The 22,241-nt window shown below is 34.9% G+C and overlaps 1 protein-coding gene across 3 annotated transcripts in view; it reads right to left on the reverse strand.

Annotated features, from left to right (window-relative positions):
- ACAP2 (ArfGAP with coiled-coil, ankyrin repeat and PH domains 2) overlaps positions 1-22,241 on the reverse strand; it is a 140,472-nt gene that overhangs the window by 71,172 nt on the left and 47,059 nt on the right. For all 3 annotated transcript variants that reach the window (XM_087861523.1, XM_045812732.2, XM_045812733.2), the window contains exons 2-4: positions 19,006-19,063; positions 9,179-9,298; positions 8,330-8,383 (exon numbers count right to left, since the gene is read on the reverse strand). In XM_087861523.1, coding sequence (XP_087717649.1) covers positions 8,330-8,383; positions 9,179-9,298; positions 19,006-19,063 — 232 coding nt within the window. The remainder of the gene's footprint in view (positions 1-8,329; positions 8,384-9,178; positions 9,299-19,005; positions 19,064-22,241) is intronic.

Here is a 22,241-nt window from a genome sequence, read left to right on the forward strand (position 1 = left end):
ATCAATGACAATGACCAAGACTTTGAAAAGATCATCAATTTTAAAATCTTAATCAGGAATTGCCTGAAAACTATTTCATGCGTAAGACCAATTTCATTAAAAAGTTATGTTCTAGGGAAGCCAGTTTCTCATTAAATATTTTTATTTAATATATTCATTTAGTATTAAATATTCTCAAGTTTCTCATTAAAACATTTTTAAGGGTACCTGGGTGGCTCAGTCAGTTAAGCTTCTGCCTTCAGCTCAGGTCATGATGATTCCAGAGTTCTGGGATCAAGTCCCATATCAGGCTCCCTGCTCAGTGGGGAATCAGCTTCTTCCTCTCCCTCTGTCCCTCCTTACTTGTGTGCACGCACGCGCACTCTCTCTTTCTCTCTCAAATAAATAAAAGCTTTAAATATATATATGATGTATTATACGGGGACTAACATAACATTATAAAATATATATATTAAATATTTAGAAATGTTATACACATTCAGAATGTAATATCTTCCCTAATACTATGTGTTTTAACATAATTGTATAAAAAAGAAATTTTTATTTATTAAATATTTTAATTTATTAAATAAATAACTTTTAACATAATTCCATTTTAAAAATCTAAGCATTTTTCACCAACACCCAGATAGGACATGACACTTTCATGAAACCATCTATTGAGTAAATGAGTAGACAGCTATAATATGGAAACTCAAACTCGCAAAAACACAAAGAAAAAGGGTTACACATTTTTTTAGAATTTATGCAGCAATTCAACCTTAAAATTTCCTCCAGCAAAGATAATAATCAAATAAATATTCCAAGTTCCTTACAGCAACAGCAAATTAGAATTCAAGAATGTCATCAGTGAAGTTATAGAAATCTCTATGCTCCAGAAAAAACAAATCAGTATTCAAGCCAATTCCAGTACATAATAGAATGTAGCACACATGACCTGCTCTGGAAAAGTCATGAGTTGGCATCTTATAAAGACATGAGTTAAAGAGCAACCCTAGAAAATTCTCATTCTGTAAAGAATAAGGAACAGTAATATCTCTTTTTACAGACGAAATAAACCACAAAAGAATCCGAATAATTTTTTTAAATGACGAGATAATCTAATTCCAATCTATGTTTAATCTTACTTGGCTAAAAACCCAAATGGCGCTATTACTTCAAACATTTACTTAACCCAAAAAGTTATTCATAAATGACATCCGTAGCCTATCCAGCTTTTTAACCAGACACAAACTGATACACCAAAACCTAAGGTTACAAAGTCTGCTATAGACTGTGAGCAGATTCCAGTGTTTATTACATTTTAGAAAGCAGTTTGTCATATCCTATAAAGCCTCCTTCACCCTGTAATGCTATGTAATTAAAATTCATTGTAGAAAATGCTACTAAAATAAAGCATTTCATGTAGCTAGGTTTTTCCCACATTTTAACAAATGGCTCTGAGATCATAATTAAATCTTATAATAAATAATGCTTTGTAATCTTAGAATGTATATAACTAAAAGTCATCTAGTAAAGCCCATTCATTTTACAGAGGAGGAGCATGAAGCTCAAAAAAATTAAATGATCTCCCCAGGATAAGAATTATGCAAGTACTAGGGATATTACAGTAAACAAGAGATGTGTCACTCCTATCTATATTCTAGTTAAAGTGAAGTATGCGATATTATGATGGAGGAAGAATCCTTGCCTCATATATAAGAACTCTGATTCAAGTACACACAAGTCACTCCTCCTGGGAAAAATTAAAAGTACTTGTTAACAAGAAACAAAAAGGCCAGGTAAAGCAGACAGCATAGTAACTATAAAAGGAAAGGATATTAAAGTAAACCAAGGTCTTACAATTTCATACCTGTATCTATTAGTAGGAAAATTTCTGAGATGCTATAAAAAATATGCAAATAAAATTAGAAAGGCACTGGACATCTGAGTGTAGTTTCAGAGTTTGCTATATATACATATATAGCATATATACAGACACAAGCTGACCGACCTATAGCCTTAAGACCTCTGAGCAGACAGGCAGACAAAGAGTAATCTCCTGTTGGTTTGCAAATTATTTTTTTAAATACTTTATTTTATTTATTTATTTGAGAGAGGGAGAGAGAGCACGCACACACAAGCAGCGGGGAGGGGGAGAGGCAGAGGGAGAAGCAGACTCCCAGCTAAGCAGGAAGCCCAACGCAGAGCTTGATCCCAGGACCCTGAGATCAGGACCTGAGCTGAAGGCAGAAACTTAACCCGCCACCAGGCACCCCATTTTGCCAATTATTTTTAAAGCAACATAAATTTTACAGTCAAAACAGAGATCCTGAAGTTTTTCAAGTGCCAGAAACAATAAAACAAAAAAGTTTAAACATTGCTTTTAATATCTACCCAGTGTGTGCTGTCACTGATTTAACACATTTTTATTCATTTAATGACTATAAAAAAACACTTAAGACTTTTAATAACTTCATAACCTCGGTGTCCTTAACTCTGCCATGAGTAACTACTTTCTACCAAGAATCTTCTAGGTGGTAGTAGCAGAGATTAATACAACAAAGTGCCTGCAGTCATGGAACTTAGAATGGATAATACATTAAGTACATACATACATTTAAGAACCAGACCACATATCTGTATATCATCTATGTGTGCGTGCACACGCACATGTGTGTATGTGTACGTGTATAAAAAACAGAGTAAAATGACATAAAGTGACTGTAGGGCAGTCAAGGAAGATTTCTCTGAGAGGTTGTGACCTAAATAAAGTGAAGGAGATCATAGGAAGAGAAGTAATATTGTAAGGAAAACAGCCACACAGAGATACGAAGGAAGAACATTCTGCACAGAATAGATAGCAAGTGCAAAGGCCCTAAGATGAGAACTACTTTGATATGTTAAAAAACAACAAAGAGTCCAAGTAGCTACAGCCAAGTAGAGAGTAGAGATAAGATCAGGGAGTTAGCAAAAGTCTGACCATAGCTTGGTATGACTGTAACAGATTTTACTCTGAGTGTGATGGGAAGCTAGAACAGTAGAATGCTGTTAATTAATTTATATTTTTACACTTCTTCCTGACATGGTGCCTGGGTGGTTGAGTCGGTTAACCATCCAACTCTTGATTTTGGCTGCGGTCATGATCTCAGGGTCGTGAGATCAAGCCCCACATCGGGCTCTGTACTGAATGTGGAGCCTGCTTAAAATTCTCTCTCTTCCTCTCCCTCTGTCCCCCAACCCACTCACTCACGTTCTTGCTCTCAAAAATAAATAAAATAAAATAAAATAAAATAAAATAAAATAAAATAAAATAAAATAAAATAATAAAATAAAATAAAAGTTCTTCCTGGCTGCTGTATACAGAACTCATTGAGGAAGGGCAAGAAAAGAGCATAAGTTGGGAGGCTATGATATAATCCTAAACAAGAGGTGGTAGTAGTTTAGACTTGGAGGTGACAGAGAAACTACTGTTAGATTTGGGGTATATTTTGCTAAGATATTGGATATGGAGAATATGGAAAAAAGAGAAGTCATATAAGAAGTTTTAAGGATAAAAATTATTAAGTTGCACAATAATTTGCCTGCCAAAAATATTTTTTTTCCTCAGTGCTATTGGTTTTTATTATTAAAGCCAAGATTGGAAAACAGCTATTCTGCCACCATGCCATGACCCTCCCACCTACTTCCACATTTATCCTGTTATGTCCTGTGAAAGTGAAAACTAGATTTGTCTGGAAAAGACTCAGAAATGCTCATGCCCGCCAAAAATATTTTCAAATTATAGCCTTTATGGATGGTGTGCTGGTTAATTGTTGGTTTTCACCACTACATCACCCTTCCATGGGCTCCTCCGCTATATTGCCAGGTGCTAGAAATCTGCAAAGCATATTTCCTAGGCCTCCCTGCATACAAAGAGGTTAGGTTCTGCCAATGGAAGCCAATGTTAGATTAAGAAGCAAGACATAGAGGAAGCCACTCTGTTTTTCTGCTTCTTTTCTGGACACAGACATCAGTGAGCAACTATGAGCCACACCAACTTTGAGCAGCACTGGTGACCAATCTGGGCAGTGTCAACGGGACTACAGGCTCCTTGACTCTTGAGGCAGCCACAAGAAGGCAAGCTCCTGGCTTCCTGGCCAGGTAACAATGGCTGTATTCTCAATAGTGCAGTACTTAGGGCTCTGGGAAACACTACTTTCCCTTTTGTTTCTCCAGCCCAGGGGCAATAGCTACTTCCAGTATTTACTAATCTCTAGGTGGCATCACCTGAACGTTTTTTATTCCTTTAGCCCTTCCAACATTTTTGTAATCAATTCACTGTATTAAAATCTATCAGAAATACCCTAAATGGTTTCTGTTTTCCTGAATGTACGCCAGCTGACAGAGTAAGGAAAGGAGTATCATTCTCCAGAGTCTACTTTCATATACTGTGTTCCTCATAACATCCTTACGTATAGGCATGGCAAATTCTATTATTCCCTTTTATGAAACAATAAACTGAAAAATGAAAGTGATTATTAAAATACTTTGAAGATTCCTTGACAAGAAAACTTCAATACACATTTAAACAACTTATTTACCAAGCGTTTATCTTAACCATAACTTTTCACATATAAAACTATAACAAAGAGCAAGGTATTATTATGTAAAGCAATAATATAAGATTTACACTGATTTTTTTTTAAGATTTTATTTATTTATTTGAAAGAGAGAACATGATCAGGGGGAGGGGCAGAAGGAGAGGGAGAAGCAGACTCCCTGCTAACCAGAGAGCCCAACCTGGGGCTCAATCTCAGGATGCTGAGATCATGACCTAAGCCAAAGGCAGATACTTAACCGACTGAGCCACCCAGGTGCCCCAAGATTCACACTAATTTAAAGAAAATATCAGAAACAAGACTATTACAAAAGATAATATATTATGGAGAAAACATTTAAGTTTTTATGTTAATTTCCAATCAATAGCTTTTATCCCCCACAAAATTAATTCTTACTATATTACATTTTTTAAGAAGTTTAAATACAACCAATCACTTGATTTAAAAAGAAATCAAACACCATATTTTGGCATCTAAATCTGCCAGAAGGCAAAAAGAGAACGAATAAGAGGTCATCGAAAAAAACAAATCGATCAAAATATTAGAGCTAAAACCACAAAATTCTTAGAAGAAAATGAAGGAATAGGATGTGAAAAACTGGAACATTCATGATCTGGGATTTGGCGACGGATTTTTGGATATGACCCCAAAAGCAGAAGCAACAGAAGAAAAAATAAACTGAATTTCATCAAAATTAACTTTTGTGCAAAGGGCATTATCAAGAAAGTGAAAAGACAGCTTACAGAATAGGAGAAAATATTTATATATCACTTATCTGATAAGAGTTTAACATCCAAAATATACAAAGAATTCAATTTTAAAAATTCCAATTTAAAAATGGTCAACAGAGTTGAATGGGCAACAATGGTAACAACGACAAAAGATATACAAATGGCCAATAAACACACGAAAACATGCTCAACTGCATTAAGTATTAGAGAAAAGCAAATCAAAACCACAGTGAGACACTACTTCCCACCTACTAGGATAGCTATGATCAAAAAAATGGAAAATAATAAATGTTGACAAGGATGTGAAAATCTGGAACATTCATACATTGCTGGTGGGAATGTGAAATGGTACAGGTTCTGTGAAAAACAGTTTAGTGGTTCCGCCAGAAGGAAGGAAGTATATGAACCAGTAATTCCACACCTGGATATATACCCAAAAGAACTGAAATCAGGAACTGAAGCAGATACTTGTACATGCTAATTTCTGCACAGATAAAATTTGAAGTACAATTAAAATAAATATTTTCAGATAACTTTATCCTTAATTTATTGACCAAAAAAATCAAATAAACTAAGAACCAAAAATTAGTAGAATTTAAAGAATGTAAGTGTTGATATTCTTGTTATAAACAGCTGCTAATAAATTTTGAGGCCCCAAATAATTATATGACAACCATATATTTTAATTTTTAAAAAAATTATAAGCATATAGCACAAAAATAAACTCAAAATAGATTAAAGACTTGAACAGAAGACGAGAACCCATAAAACTCCTAGAAGAAAACACAGGCAGTAAGCTCCTTGACGTAAGTCTTAATGATTTTTTTGGATTTGACACCAAAACAAAGGCAACAAAAGCAAAAATAAACAAGTGGGACTACATCACACTAAAAAGTTTCTGCACTATAAAGGAAACCAACAACAAAGTGAAAAAGCAACTTACTGAATGGTAGAAAATATCTGCAAGTCATATATCTGATAAGGGGTTAATATTTAAAAAAAAACGAACCTCATACAACTCAACAGAAAAAAAAATCTGATTAAAAAATGGGCAGAGGGTCTGAACAGACATGTTTCCAAAGAAAACATGCAGATGGCTGATACATGAAAAGATGTTCTACATCAGTAATCATCAGGGAAATGTAAATCAAAACGCGATAGATACCACCTCATCCCTGTTGGTACAGCTATTATCAAAAGGACAAGAAAAAAAAAAAGACAAGAAATAACAAATGTTGATGAGGTTACAGAAAAAAGGGAATCCTTGCGCACTGTTGGTGGCAATGCAAATTGGTGCAGCCACTATGGAAAACAGTATAGCAGTTCGTCAAAAAATTAAAATTAGAACTACCATATGATCTAGCAATCCTGCTTCTGGGTATTATGGGAAGAAAGTGAAAACACTAACTTGAAAAGAAATCTGCGCCCCATGTTCATAATAGCTTTATTCACAAGAGCCAAGACATGGAAACAACCTAAATGTCCATCAATGGATGAAGAGATAAAGAAGATATACATATATAGATATAGATATAGATGTATATAGATGTACACATACACATACAATGCAATACTACTCAGCCACAAAAAATAATGAACTCCTGCCATTTGCAACAAAATGGATGGACCTTGCAGGTATTATGCTAAGTGAAATAGGTCTGAGAGAAAAAGATAAATACTGTATGATTGCACTCAAATGCAAAAATTTTTAAATAACAACAAGAAAAAAAAACAAGCTTAAGGATACAGACAGCAGATGGGTCTGGTGGCTGCCTGAGTCAGGGATAGGGAGTGATGGTGGTCAAAGGTGTAAATTTCTACATAATAAAAAAACATTAAAATAAAAAAAAAGGTGTAAACTTCTAGTTATGAAATGAATATGTTGTGGGAACGTAATGTACAGCATGATGACTACAGTTAATAATACCATACTGCAGGGGCGTTGGGGTGGCTTAGTCAGTTAAGCAGCTGACTCTTGATTTCAGCTCAGGTCGTGATCTCATGTCTGGCTCTGAGATCAGTGCAGAGTCTGCCTGTCCCTCTCCCTCTGCTCCTCCCGCCCTCCAATAAACAAATGAATAAAATTTTTTAAAAAATAATAATAATACTATACTGCATATTTGAAAGTAGGTAAGAGAGTGGGTCTTGAAAGTTCTTATCACAAGAAAAAAAATTATAACTACGTGTGGTGAAACATGTTAACTGGAGTTTGCTGTGGTTATCATTTTGCAAGATATGCAAATACAGAATCGATACATGGGATCACAGTACACATGAAACAAATATAACGTCAATTATACCTCAATAAAAATTGTTTTGAAAAGAAGTATACAACTTACAAGCTACTATGTTATCAGTAAACTTTTACAAAATTTATAAAGCAATTTCCTGACATTCTAAAAGTAGTATATATCCCTCATTCTTGAGGGATAAAAGCCCTTAAATCTTTTGTGTTTTTTCTTATTCTGATTTTAGGTTTCATTGCATTGGTTATAATCATAAAAATAAATGTTCTTAACAAAGGAAAACAGAAAAAAAAACAGCATCTTTTGCCTTCACAAATAACTAGAATAAAAGTCCTCAAATCTTAAATGCATATATAAATAGCTCAAAGAATACAGCAGTCTTTAATACTGGCAACTGATTAGACAAAGGGGATATATTTTTAAGTATCTTAAAAGAAGTAGCTAAATTTAGAATAATGGCTTTTACTTCTTCATTCTTAAAATAATTCCTTAAAAACTGACAAAGGCACAACCTAAACAAAAAAAATAACTTTTATGGGTATATACTTCATCAATATCAAGTTCACTATATTAAAATGAGAAATAAAGTGTCTCTCTCTCTCATACACACACATACACACACGCTCACATCCACACATTTTAGATCCACCAACTAAAAAGCTGGCAAATCAAAGTTACTGAAGTACAACAAGTAATTTTATAAAATACTGCCATCCAAGGAAAGCACTAAATATTTACATGGTCATAGTAACACCTACTTACTGACACTTACTGTGTGAAAATTTATCATTTCTTGAAGACTGTCAGAAAACTTGGTCAAACTCGTCTACGAGAAAGAAACAGAAAAACCAAGTCATTTAAGAGCCACGAAAATAGGTCATAAAAATGTTACTTCTGCATTTCTGACAGAAAGATCTAGTTACATTGTAAACAGCAACATTTATTTCCGAGGACAATTTTATGGCATGGCCTCATGGGCATGCCCTGCGAAGAGGACAAGTGTACACGTGGTAGGTAACATAAAACTCAAGAATAGGCAAAGAACTAGTACTGTCACATCAATAGGAGTAGGCTAACAAATAGTAATGGCACATATAAACCTAAAAGTAAAATTGAGTGTGTCAAGACTGTGCCCATTTAGACATCCATGAATCAAATGACCATCAAAGCACGCCCCTTACCTAACCAAGTATTACTCCTCATGGAAGAAATATCATAATACTACATAGTATAGCAAGGGGTCTGAGTTAACCCAGCACAGCTAACTGACAAGAACTTTCCTATGCATCCCCATACATACAGTTAAATACTATTATTAAGATTTAAATGCTCTCTCCTTGTGCTATAAGCTCCTACTAGTAAGCACAGTCCTTCTCTCCCTGCTCAGGGCCTCTTGTAGATGATCCAGCTTACCCAGCAGAAGTAAACTCATATTCACAATGCAAATCAACCATCAACTTCTAACTATACTAGTAAACAGGATTATAAAACACCAGTAGGTGGTGATAGCTTTTGTATTCCTAATTTTAAAGACCACTATAACTACTAAAAGGTAAGTGGATGCTTAGTCCTTTAATATTTTGTTGAACTTATCATATTAACTAATTTTAATAATACTAACCTCAACTACAGCATCATTACTAGAATACTGTGCCAGGTCTCGAATCCCATTCATGAACTGTTTATTTGCAACACAAAAGGCCTTTCCGGTATCAATCATCACAATACAAAGTTTCACAAGCTGAAAAAGAAAAATATTACATCAGGTTGAAAATAATTATACAAATTACTTAGCTGAACAAGTGTTAGCAATAGCTACATGAGTTAGCCTAGTTAAGATAAATTATGGTTCATCAATAAAACCAAAAAAGACCAACTGAATTGTTCTTTTAAACTCTGACTTAACGAAGTACATTCATAGGGAGTTGTACCTCTGTACAGTTGACCCTGTAGGACCCAGAGGCCGTACGGTAACAACAATAAATAATTTTATCAAGTCAAACTCCATCCCATAAATTAACTCCATAAAAATGTAATAAGCACCTCTTAGAAGGAAGAAGAGGGAACTTCAGGCAGAACAAGCAGTATGCTAAAAAATACTTAAATTCAAAAAAAACAAAAACAAAAAAACCCCCCAAAACCTGTGGTATGGGAGGAAAAGGGAGTAAACTGGTATGTTGGGTTAATCGTGCTAGGCATTCCAGTGTCAATCTATCAACGAAAACATCTGAATTGATTAATCAACCATATTTCTCCAATGCCTACTATTTTAGGCATTGTGCTAGTCTTAAAATTTAGATTTTCTTTCATCTTTCATTCTCTATAATTCTTTTCCTTCCCCTGCCTTTCTTTTTTCTGTTCCTTCCTTATTTTTCTCCTTTCACTCAAACACAGAACATTTTCTTTAAACAAAATCTTGGGTGAATACATATATTTTAAAAAATGTGGAGAAGGGAAGGATACTGAGGGGGTAATGGTGGGGGCACCAAGAAGAGGGTAAAGAGTCAAAAAAAAAAAAACAACTTTAGAAAACATCTAAAGGATCTCAGGAGTATAATTTAAAACTGTCACCCTAGGGCCTAGAAGAACAGAAATTAAAAACATCATGGCTGCTCTCAGAAGCTCTAATTCTAACCAGTAGACAAGAAGGTAAATTCTGTACAACACAAACACAACTGCTATGCATGACAAAACCACACCTGATTGAACAAAGGAAGAACATCTAACCAGAGCTATGGGCATTAGGGAAGGATTCCTGGAAAAGATAACACTTAAGAAAAGCCCTGAAGACCAACAAGAATTAGCCAATGAGACAAGAGTAATGGGAAGATACTACTCTAGGAAGAGCATGTACTAAGTAAAGCCCAGAAGCTACACAGGCAGGGCAAACCAGAGGCACTAAGTAGCTTAGTGCAGTGAGAAAATGTGGGGCATTAAAAGTGTGACATTGAAAATGTATGCAAGGGCCAGTTCAGGACCAGCCTTTGTGTGCAATGCTAAGATATTCACATTTTGTATGAAAGGAAACAGGAAACAAGTGAAGACACTAATTGGTGAGTTCGCCAGAGTTCTACCTTAGAATGATGACCTAAAAGGAGAAAAAGTAAAGACAGGGAAATAGAAAGAGTAAAGATAAGGGGATTAGACCAAAAACCATGACAGGCTGACTTAAGGCAGTACAGGGAGAGAAATGGGGAGACAAATTCAAGAATTATAGTCGAATACCCTTATGTAGTAAGTTACGTAGACTGTGTTCCACCAAGGGAAAAAACAAGCTGAAATCCAGCCTGAGCTCTGCTGGCCATGTACTACATCCGCTAATTCACACAAAGACATTAAACTGGCCAGCAAAAGACTCCTGTTTTCACTGTGTTAGGTCTGAGGTGGCCCTGAACTAGATGGGCCTGTGATATAAGCCAAGTAGAAAGCTGATCAAACACGTGAAAACAGATGTTTGAAACTCAAAAAAGAGGCGTGTGCTATAGATACGGATATAGGAATCATCAGCGAATATACAGTTATCAGTGCAACAGTGCTATATCCTAGACAGAAAGCAGGGGACAGAGCATACAGAGTGAAAACCTCACAAAGGAAACAAAAGAGGGAGAGGAAAAGTAGGAGGAAAGCAAGAGAATAATTTCAACAAGTAAAGAAAGAACAAAATATCAAAAGATAGATGATGAATAGGTTGAAAATCTATAAAAAGATTTTTAAAAAGATTTTTAAAACGTCTATTGAGCTTGGTGACAAAGTCACCAGCATCCCTGGCAAGAATAATTGAAACTGACTAGGGGACCGTTAGCCAGATTACAGTGAGTTATGAACTGCAGATGAAGAAGACATGATGACAGATCAATATTTCCCAATATATATTCTACAGAATATCCTACAGGAACATCCTATACCAAAATAAGGATTCTGTGACAAAATAAAACTGGCAGGGGGCGCCTGGGTGGCTCAGTTGTTAAGCATCTGCCTTCGGCTCAGGTCGCGATCCCGGCATGCTGGCATGCTGGGATCAAGCCCCGCATTGGGCTCCCTGCTCAGCAGGAAGCCTGCTTCTTCCTCTCCCACTCCCCCTGCTTGTGTTCTCTCTCTCACTGCCTCTCTCTCTCTCAAATAAATAAATAAAATCTTTAAAAAATAAAAATAAAAAAATAATAAACCTGGCAAACTGGGTTTAAAGAGCTAAATGGATTTTTTTATTGCTGAACTTTTAATATATCCATGTGTGTTGTGAATCCTAGAAGAGTAGAGTATGCAGCATTTCTCAAAAATATTTGACGTGAAATTCTCTTCGGAGGAAGCATGCTCATAGAAACAACATTCCAAAAAACTCACTATGAGAAATGCTGGCAGAGATTAGTCTTTTAAACAGTTTGAAGATTACAAATAAATAAATAGAAAATTACCAGAAATAATGTCTTAAAAACCAGAAAAACTAATTCTAAAATTCATACAGAGTAACCAACATGCAAGAAGGGGGGAAAAAACTGAAAATGAGTAATGAGATGGAAACATTAGCTTTATATATTATTAAAAGGTATTATGCAAGTGTACTAATTACAAGTCTGGGAATGATGTGAACAAACAGACATGTTCAATGGAAAAGAATACAAAGTCAAGAAACAGATACAAATATGCAGTACTTGGTTAAAGTAATTTTCTAGCTAGTGGTAGGAAAAGCGATCTAATAAATGGCAGAGGGACACTAGAATCTATGAGGAAAAAAGAAAAAAAGAAACCAAGTTGAATTTCAAACCCTCCAATTAATTTCAGATGGAATAAAGACTTAAACATGAACTATTAAATCAGAAAACCAAAACAGGAGGTAACATTTTTTTTAAAAGCTCAAAGTAAGAAAAGTCTTTTTGAGAAAGTTGCAAAACTCAAAATTCATAGAAGAAATGAATCAATTCAACTACAAAAAAATAAAAATTTCAGGGCACCTGGGTGGCTCAGTTGGTTGGGTGTCCAATTCTTGGTCTCAGCTTGGGCCTTGATCTCAGGGTCATAAGTTCAAGCCCCACATTTAGCTCCACCATGGGCATGGTGTCTATCTATCTATCTAGCAATTAATTAATTAATTAATTATATTAGAAAAAAACAATAAACTTAGTCAAAAGACAATCATATGGGAAAACAACATTAGCAACAAATCATAAGGCACTAATTTCCCTGCTATAAGAAGAAAACACAAATCATTTCTGAAAATCAAACCAGGGGCGCCTGGGTGGCTCAGTTGTTAAGCATCAGCCTTCCGCTCAGGTCATGATCCCAGGGTCCTGGGATCGAGCCCCACATCAGGCTCCCTGCTCAGCAGGAAGCCTGCTTCTCCCTCTCCCACTCCCCCTGCTGGCATTCCCTCTCTCTCTCTGTCCAATAAATAAATAAAATCTTAAGAAAGAAAAAGAAAAAGAAAAAGAAAAAGAAAAAGAAAAAAAAAAAGAAAAAGAAAAAGAAAAAGAAAAAGAAAAAGAAAAAGAAAAAGAAAGAAAGAAAGAAAATCAAACCAGCCACTAGAAAAATAATGGCCAGCAAATTATGTACAGATAATTCCCAGTAAAAAAAATTCAAATACATCCTATGCCCATGAAAAAATAATTCAATCTCCTTCATAGTAAAAGAATATTTTACTGTTTTACAAAGAGTAAATTACTGTTTTTTACAGAATAGCAAAGATCAAAAAGTTTGTTAATTTGCTATTTTAGAGAGGGTAGGTATGGGAAAACAGGCACTCTTACACATTTATGGGGGAGGGAATGTAAACTGGTATAATTTCTATGTAAGGCAATTTAGCAAGAGCTATCAAAATTTTAAACACATACCCTCTAACCTAGCAATTTCACTTTTAGAAAAGTATTATAACGTTATATTTCCACATAAACCACATGACAGAAATGTGAAGTCATTCACTGCAGCCACAGTAAAATACAGGTAGCAATCTAAGTGTCCATCAATAGGCAACTGGATAAATAAATTATGATATATCCATACAATGAGATACAATTCAGCCATTAAAAAGAATGAGGCAGCTCAATAATTAACAACAAAAACCAAAATCCAGATCTATTTTTTTCAAAAAGCAAATGTATAACAGTGTTAATATTTTTGTTGTAGTGGGAGAGAAGACAAATATTTATAATCTTTTATATGCTTAGAAAATTTCTGGAAGGACACAAGTATTCTCCTCTAGGAAAGAGATTAGAGGATGACTAATTTTTCACTGGGTACACATTTTTGTATCTTTGAAGTTTGTATCACATAGGAGGTATTACTTAAAATAATTTAAAAAATAATTAAATTAAAACGTTCCATAATAAGTGAAGGAGAGAGGTTGGTAGTGTAACATTATGGTTAAAAACAGGGTTGTGGGCTCAGTCAGCTTAGGTTCAAATCCTCCTGCCGTACTTAACCATCTAAATGATCCTGAGTGACCTTAACCTCAGTAAATGTAAGTTTCTTCTGTCTGAAATGATCATAATGGTACCAAACCTACAAGGTTACTATAAAAGAGTTAAGATAATGCACATAAAGGTCTTAGCACAAACCATTACTGGCACATGGTAATTACTAAAGATTTATGTTTCCTTGTCAGATTTTTCTTGTTTGCTTTTAGTTTTCTCTCTTATTTTGTTTTTGTTCCAGGGAAACTTGAACTCTTTCTGCTTAAAATGAAGAGGTGGTAGAGAAAGAAAAGGAGAAAGATGACTAAAGCAAAGTCCTGAGAAGTTAGAGTTTGGAATTAGATAGGAAAAGGGATACTTTTATCACTCAAATGGGAGGAAAAGTGGAAAAAGAGAAGGACATATTCTAAATTTCTAGATTAGGAGCAAGAAATAAAAGTATTCCCACCAAAAGGAAGATAAAAGTCAGTCATCTATTAAGAAAGAACAAAATGATAAATCATGAGAAAACAGAAGTATAACAGCTGTTAAAGATTTAACAACATAACCTGACCAAATCTTAGAAAATTTGTTTCACATCAAGAATTCCAGGGATGTGTAACTCCACCAGGTGGTTTCACTAAACAATTGTGTAACTCCTCTTACAGGGCCTTATAGCCCAAATATGACACAGAGACTAGAGATGGTTAGAGTAATATAGTGAGAATCCTATGGAGTAGGTGTTATGGAAGGGAAATGAAAGTCTCCAGAAGAAAAATATGATGGAATAAAATTAAGAGTATGCTGAAAGGGTTCACAGCAGTATTATTTATACTAGCCAAAAAGTGGAAATAACTCAAATGTCCATCAAGTGATGAAGGGATAAACAAAATGTGGTATATCCATACAAAGGCATATTACTCAGCCATAAAAAGGAAATGTTACAACATGTGCAGACGAACCTTAAAGACATCATGCTAAGTGAAAGAAGCCAATCACAAAAGGCCAAATTATGATTCTGTTTATATGAAATATTCAAAATAGGCAAATCCATGAAGACAGAAAGTAGATTAGTGGTTGCCAGACAATGTAGTGAGAGAAGAATTGGGAGATGCTAACAGATACAGGAAGTGTTCTGGGGTTAGTGGTGAGGGCTGCACAATACCGTAAATATGCTGGAAACACTGAACTGTACACTTTAAAATGATTAATTTTATGTTAGGTGAATTTTATCTCCAAAAAGTACCCCCTCCAAAATGCTCTGAAAGGGGAGTTTAAAGGGGGTCTAAAATATCAGAAGTTTATAGACTGAAAGACTAGAGGGCTAGCTAAGCTTGAAGAACAGAAGCAGGAGTGAAATGAGAACTGGAAAGACCAGAGTCTCGGGTAAGAAAGTGAGAGACCAGCATTCCAGATTTCCAAGAGGAGAACTCTGAATGGTAAGGCATAGCTGTCACAGGAGTTGGGGAGCTAATGGGACCGTCATATAGCTGAGCCACACATACACTACAGCTATGCAGGAGGAAGGACTGACTTGGTGACAGAAACTTTGCCAGCTAGCAAAATCCTTAGTAGATGACACTGATAATAGGGATAACTGAATAATATAAGCTTAAAAAGAGGGAAGATTCCTACCTAAGAGTAAATGCCAAGTTAGTCAAAATTATCAAACTAGTAGCCCCAATTCACTCAAAAGTTCTTTTTACTAAGTGATATGTATGTCATAGGCGCTTTTTCATGATGAGAATATAAACAACTTATCCGCTGACTGCCCTTGAGTAACAACCTCTCTAAGTCTCATTTTTCTCACGGGCAAACTGGATATAATACCGACTTTGCAACATTGTTGTGACAGTTGCAGATAATGTAAGTAAAACTTAGCACTTGATACATAGTAAGTGCACATCAACTGAGGGGTTTTTTTCCTTCAAAGACTGTCTTAAAGGAGCTAATAATTTGTTGAAGAGACACCATCGTTAGCATTTATTTAGAACTTAACATGTGCTAAGAATTATGCTAAGCACTAACATATATTAAAACACCTTATTCTCATAATAACCCTACAGGATAGATACTCTAATTATACCCTTTTTGGAGATGAAGAAACTGAAGCACAGGAAGGTTGAGGAACTTGCCCGACACCATATAGCTTAGTTAGTGGTAGAGCCAGATTCAAATGCGGACAGCCTTACTCCAGGCTTTGTGTTCTTAACTATTAGAGCATGCTACAATCCAAAGACTACAATATTTATTATAATAATTTAAATGGAAGTGTGTATAAGAAAGAACGCAATACAAGAAAAAGAACCTAAGTTTGGTAGTACCCGAGCAGTGATTTAAAGAGTATCTGCTTAACAGAGAGGGAACAAGCGTTCCAGTGAGGAGATGCAACATACAGAAATTACATCTGGATGGCCACTGTGACGCTCTACGGTGCTTGTCAATTGCAGGACACCTGGCAGAATGGATAGATCACTGGACCCAGCAGAACAAGGCCACTCAGGAAGCATTATTCTCCACAAGGAGCGTAACTATTGGTAACATAATATAAGCAAAATAAATAAAAACTAAGTCACCAAGCTAGTTTAACCTGTTGGTGGCATGATTTACTATGATATTACAGGTAGAACTTGCCTTGCACAAAGTTATGAAATCACTAAATTGATCTTGGTCAACCCCTCCCCTCCACTAGTCCTTCAGTGCCACCACCTTCAATAACTACCATCTCTTCCTCCTCTCTGGTTCTCCCCTCTGTGCTAACTCCTCAAAATTCTACAGTGAAATGACAGATACTAACTTAAGAATTTGGGAGAGGTAAATTTTATAAGAAATCAAGACCTTAAACTAGAGAAGCATAAAAGTAACTACAGACTTTCTATTCAGGTGGAAGATAATATTTTTTAAAATGTCAAAATTTCCATGATGTCCTTATTAGCCTTTTAGGTAAAGGGCTTTAGAGATCTTAGTACTGATTGCCAATATTTTAATAACTTGTCTTAAACTTGAATCTTTTGATTTTAAGATTCTACCAGTCTCCCAACTCCAACCAAATTTGACACAACAGGGGGGGGGGGCTGCTCATAAAAGCAAAATCAGTAACAAAAATGCTGTTAGTGGATTCTATCGGTTTAGATACTTCAAATTTGAGGACCCCCCCCAACCACGAACACACAAAATGTTTCATATGATTTACATGCAGTTCTACCCAAAAAGAATAGATATCTTGATTAGACTACTCCATGATTCTTTAAAAAACCTTGTCTTTCAGGGGCACCTGGGTGGTTAAGTCGGTTAAGCTTCTGCCTTCGGCTCAGGTCATAATCCCAGGGTCCTGGGATCAAGCCCCGCATTGGACTCCCTGCTCAGTGGGGAGTCTGTTTCTCCCTCTGTCCCCTGCTCATGCTCTATGTCTCACTATCTCTCTCTCTCAAATAAATACATAAACTCTAAAAAAAAAAAAAAAAAAAAAGACTTGTCTTTCTACATACTCTCTCATAAATCTACCAGAAAATCAAGACTACATTTCTGTTGCCTACCTTAAGGTTTAAAAACTTTGTTTCAAAGTGTTTAAAATAAATGTAATACCTCTGGGTAAAATAATAATAACAACAATAATAATCCTGTATGTGTAATTTTAAAGAAAAAATATTTGAAAATATTGCTGAAAATATCCTTACCAAAAATTATAACACTAATTTTAAAAAACACTTGCCAAGAAACTTCTTAGCGTTCCTCAAAAAACTTCCAAGTGGCAAAGTGCTCCCCCAGTACAGATCCAGAAGTACAGTGGTACACAAAAAGAGCACTGAACTAAGAATAAAAATGTGAGTCCTGACCCTGGTTCTGCCTCTTCTACCTCTGACTTAAAGCAAGTCCCCTTCACTTTCTGGGCTTTGGTATCCTCATCTATAAAATGGGAATAACAGCACTTGTCTTAACTACCTCACAGAATTATTGTAAAAATCAAAGAATGTACTATATATCAAAGTGTTTTGAAAACTACAGAGTACAACACAAAAATAACTTATTACTAAATATTTTCTAAAATTTTGGTTTTACATACATAATTAATACTTCTACTTTATATAGTCTCTATACCATTTACATTATTTACATACATATATTTCATGATTTCAAAACATTTGAAAACCTTTAGCTTAATTATTTTATATCCTTGCTATTCAAAGTGTGGTCCATGGAACAACAGCACTGGTGTCACCTGGAATCTGATTAGAAACACAGAATCTCAGATTCCCCAGACTTCCTGAATCAGGATCTGTATTTTTACTAGATTCCCCAGGCGATTCCTATGCACAATACAGTTTGAGAAGCACTGCTTTATGTAGCAATACCATTTATAATAATCATTAAATAAGTAGGAAGTTATTTTCAGAAAAGGTATTCCAAGTATGTCTATCTGATTTATCTCCATAAATTTTAAGAAAAATATTTCACTAAACAGTTACTGGTTACTTGAAACCAGAAGCCATGTCTTACTCATTCTCATATTTCTTCCTGCTTTATAGCAGTATTTCTTAGGTAGAGAAAAAAAATATGATCAATAATTAATATAGAAGATAGAAATCAATGTACATTTACCCTCAAATAGAATATGACTACTTAATATATTAATTATTAAATATATACTAAGCATTTCTGGCATTAGCTTTAAAAAATGGAATCAGTATTTTAAATTTTATTTATATTTAGTGTGTCCACACCCACATTTATAAACAAGAATGGTCAGGTTATGTATGAAAAATACTAAGCATCAAAAATATACATGCAATCTTTTTGATGAAGTTCCAACAATATAAAGGATATCTAGTTAGCTCTGAAGTCAGATGCTGTTTCAATTCTTGCTCTGGCACTTAGATTTTCAACAAGCAATTTTATGTGTGTAGCCTCAATTTCCTCACGTGTAAAATTGGGATAATAACAACATTTACCTCATAGAGAGAAAAAAAAAAAGTAACATGAACCACCTAGTATTAAAGGCCCAAATCATTGTTAATGAAAAATAAGAATTCATGTTTTAAAAAACTTTTAAAGTAAAATTCACCTTATCGAGTTTTAATTCCAATTCTGCCACATCTCCTTCTACTTCTTCCAAAGCAGCCCTAGAAAAATCATATATAAAATAAGTTATCATGTGGTTTTTTTTTTTTTTAAATGCCCCCCACCTCCCACCAGTCAGTCCCCCTCCATATCCACCCTCCGGCCTCTTCCCTACCCCCTAAGTTATCAGATGTGTTTAAATGTTACTTTACTCTTGGAAAATAACTCTAAATGAAAAAAGATATGAATGCTTAAAAATTACACTTCACATTAAGTAATAATTACCTTAGGATGAAGTACTGATTCAAAGCATTCATGTTATTCAAATTAATAACATTAATAAGAAGTATTTAGCATTTTTTTAATGAGGAAAAATTTTTAAAGTTGAGCCTTAACAAAGACTTGGATTTCTATTCAATGAAACACATCTAACCAAATAACACAGCCTCCTTGGCAACCAAAAAGGAAAGGGTTTTACTTTTACAAATCGTTCAGAAAAATGTCAGCCTTGTTTAATGAACCATTTTGTTTCCCATGTATTTTTAAGAAATCACTAGATACTCTTAATTGTCAGGAGAATTATAAAATTAGTAATACTGATTAGTACTTGATATCACTATAGGCAACATTTCAAAATTGAAAATTTGGAACAAAAAAGCAGCAACTAAAACTTTTTAAGGATAAGATTTTACACTTAAGAGTTAAGACATAAAAAACACAATTTATCTACTTTAAGTCATCTACCCCACTTTCAGATACCTACTTGATAAACTAGCAACTTCCCAGTAGTTATTTTATGAATTAACCAAATTTGTTTCAAATGGACAACAGTGGAGGACTAACCACCCAAAAAGTTATTTTGAAACCTGAGTAAGAAATTCCCAATTAGATAACAGAACTAAGAAAAAGATAGCTAAAATATAAGCTCTATTCCTAGAACTACCCACTTAACCTCTATGTAATAATGTCCAAATAATCATTTTTATCAGCTTGTAATTCTACTTCTCTATCTAGTAACAATTACTGAAAAAAGTTTTTAATCTCTAAAATAAGAAAATTATATAACTGTAAGTTATTCAGCAAAGGGATGCCTATTCCATAAAACAAGATCTCTAGCATACAGTTCAAAGTTCAAGAAAACAAGAGGTGCTATACTTCCGAAGCATAGAAACAGAAATGCTTCTCCCTTAACTAAAAGTATCATTTTCTTCAGGGGGGTTTTTCAAATTACATTTGTTCCCTTAGCCTAGAAAACATTTTCCCTTCACATTAATCTTAACTCCTTTTCACCTGCGTATTACTTATCATTTAAAACTTAATTCATAAAAGAAAACAAACGTATCTGCATAAGGAATATTCACTCTTTGTAACAGGTTGAAAACCTACATGTCCAGGAACAGGAAATAATGTAAATAAATGAAGGTACATTCATCCCAGTATTTGAGGCAACAAGATTTTAAAAGTGACTGATCTGTATCTACTGGGATAGAAACATACATGTGATAGACTATTACATGTGGGAAAAAAGCAAGTTACAAAATTATATATAGCGGTAACCCGATTTTGTGGAGAAAAAAAAATCTGTTGGTAAAGGCACGGGGAAAAATCTGGAAGCATATTTACCAATCTATTACCTATAACTTTGAAAAATAAGGATTGGAGAACAGAAAGTGTAAATAAGGATTTACACTGTGTAAACAGTGTAGTTACACTTCTCGCTTGGTTAGTATTTGCAAGAACTACAAATTTTTAAATAATTTGAAAGCCAATAAAGGGGGAAAAGGAAGAAGTTCAGACATCATCTTCCCAGGAGGTAGGGTCCTCTGGGAACCTCTTCTTCTACCCACTCCAGCTTAATTACACATCCATCCTGTGCCCCCACAACAGCTCATGCATGCCTCTATTACTGTCCACTTCTCTCACTTATCTGAGCTCCCACAGCATACAGACACTCAAAATGATTGTTGGGTCAAGAAAGAAACTCCATGATTATTTACTCTGCTAGAAACATTCTTCATTTACTTGTAACATTTAACCTAGCTTTACTCGATCTTCAATTTCTTTCAAGCACGTTGGTTGAAATGACCAGCTTAAGATCTGATTTAATCATTGATTTCTACTAAACATACAATTTGATAGAAACTTTGTGTATATTCCTCAATCTTACTTCATTGTGTCATTCTACTAATTTACTTTTGTAAAACAACATTTTTATAAAGATTTTATTTTTTTAAGTAATCTCTACACCCAAAGTGGGGCTCAAACTCACAACCCTGATGGGGCGCCTGGGTGGCACAGCGGTTAAGCGTCTGCCTTCGGCTCAGGGCGTGATCCCGGCATTATGGGATCGAGCCCCACATCAGGCTCCTCTGCTAAGAGCCTGCTTCTTCCTCTCCCACTCCCCCTGCTTGTGTTCCCTCTCTCGCTGGCTGTCTCTATCTCTGTCAAATAAATAAATAAATAAAATCTTTAAAACAAAAAACAAAAAACAAAAAAACTCACAACCCTGAGATCAAGAGCCACATGCTCCGCCAACTGAGCCAGGCAGGTGTCCCGTAAAACATTTTAAAGAGGGGTATAGACACAAAAGGAAAAATGTGTTTTACCTGCATTTAAAAGTAAAGCCCTCTGTAATCATATATTCAAAGAATCTGAAACTTGATCTTAGAAGTTCTTCAATTCAACATTTCATCTTTTCTAAAAAAAAAAATTCTCTGTTGTCAGCTGAGTGTGAAAACTCACAGTAATAGCATAATACACACACACACACACACAAAACTTGTAGTAATAGCTAAGTAGCTAATGTGTAAGGCAAACTAGTTAACTAAACATTCCTTAGTATTAAAAAAAAAGTATATGGGAAGATCATGATCTCAGTTCAAATTCTCCACCACCACTCACTTTAGTATTTTATCTAAGTTTCTTCAACTGTAAAATGAGTAAAGAAACGCCTACCTAAACAAGCTGTAAAGGTTAAATGAGGGGCTGTCTGTATCACTGACCACAGTATATACCACGCTACAAAGAATATAATCAATGAGGTCTCTTTCTCTCCTTTCTCTTTCTCCCTACATTCTGAGGTGAGTTTTGCCTCCCTATTACTTCTATTCAGTAATGCAAGAGAACCTCCCGGAACATGTTTAATAGGTGAATAAGTGAAATGAAACAATCTACACAACAGTCTTTCAAATATTGGAAGAAAGATACTACTCCTTTTCAACTCTCCCAAGTATCTATTGA

This window comes from Ursus americanus, chromosome 4 (assembly GCF_024610735.1).
Source record: "Ursus americanus isolate L20-20 chromosome 4, mUrsAme1.1.p, whole genome shotgun sequence".
In the NCBI taxonomy this organism is placed as follows: Eukaryota; Metazoa; Chordata; class Mammalia; order Carnivora; family Ursidae; genus Ursus; species Ursus americanus.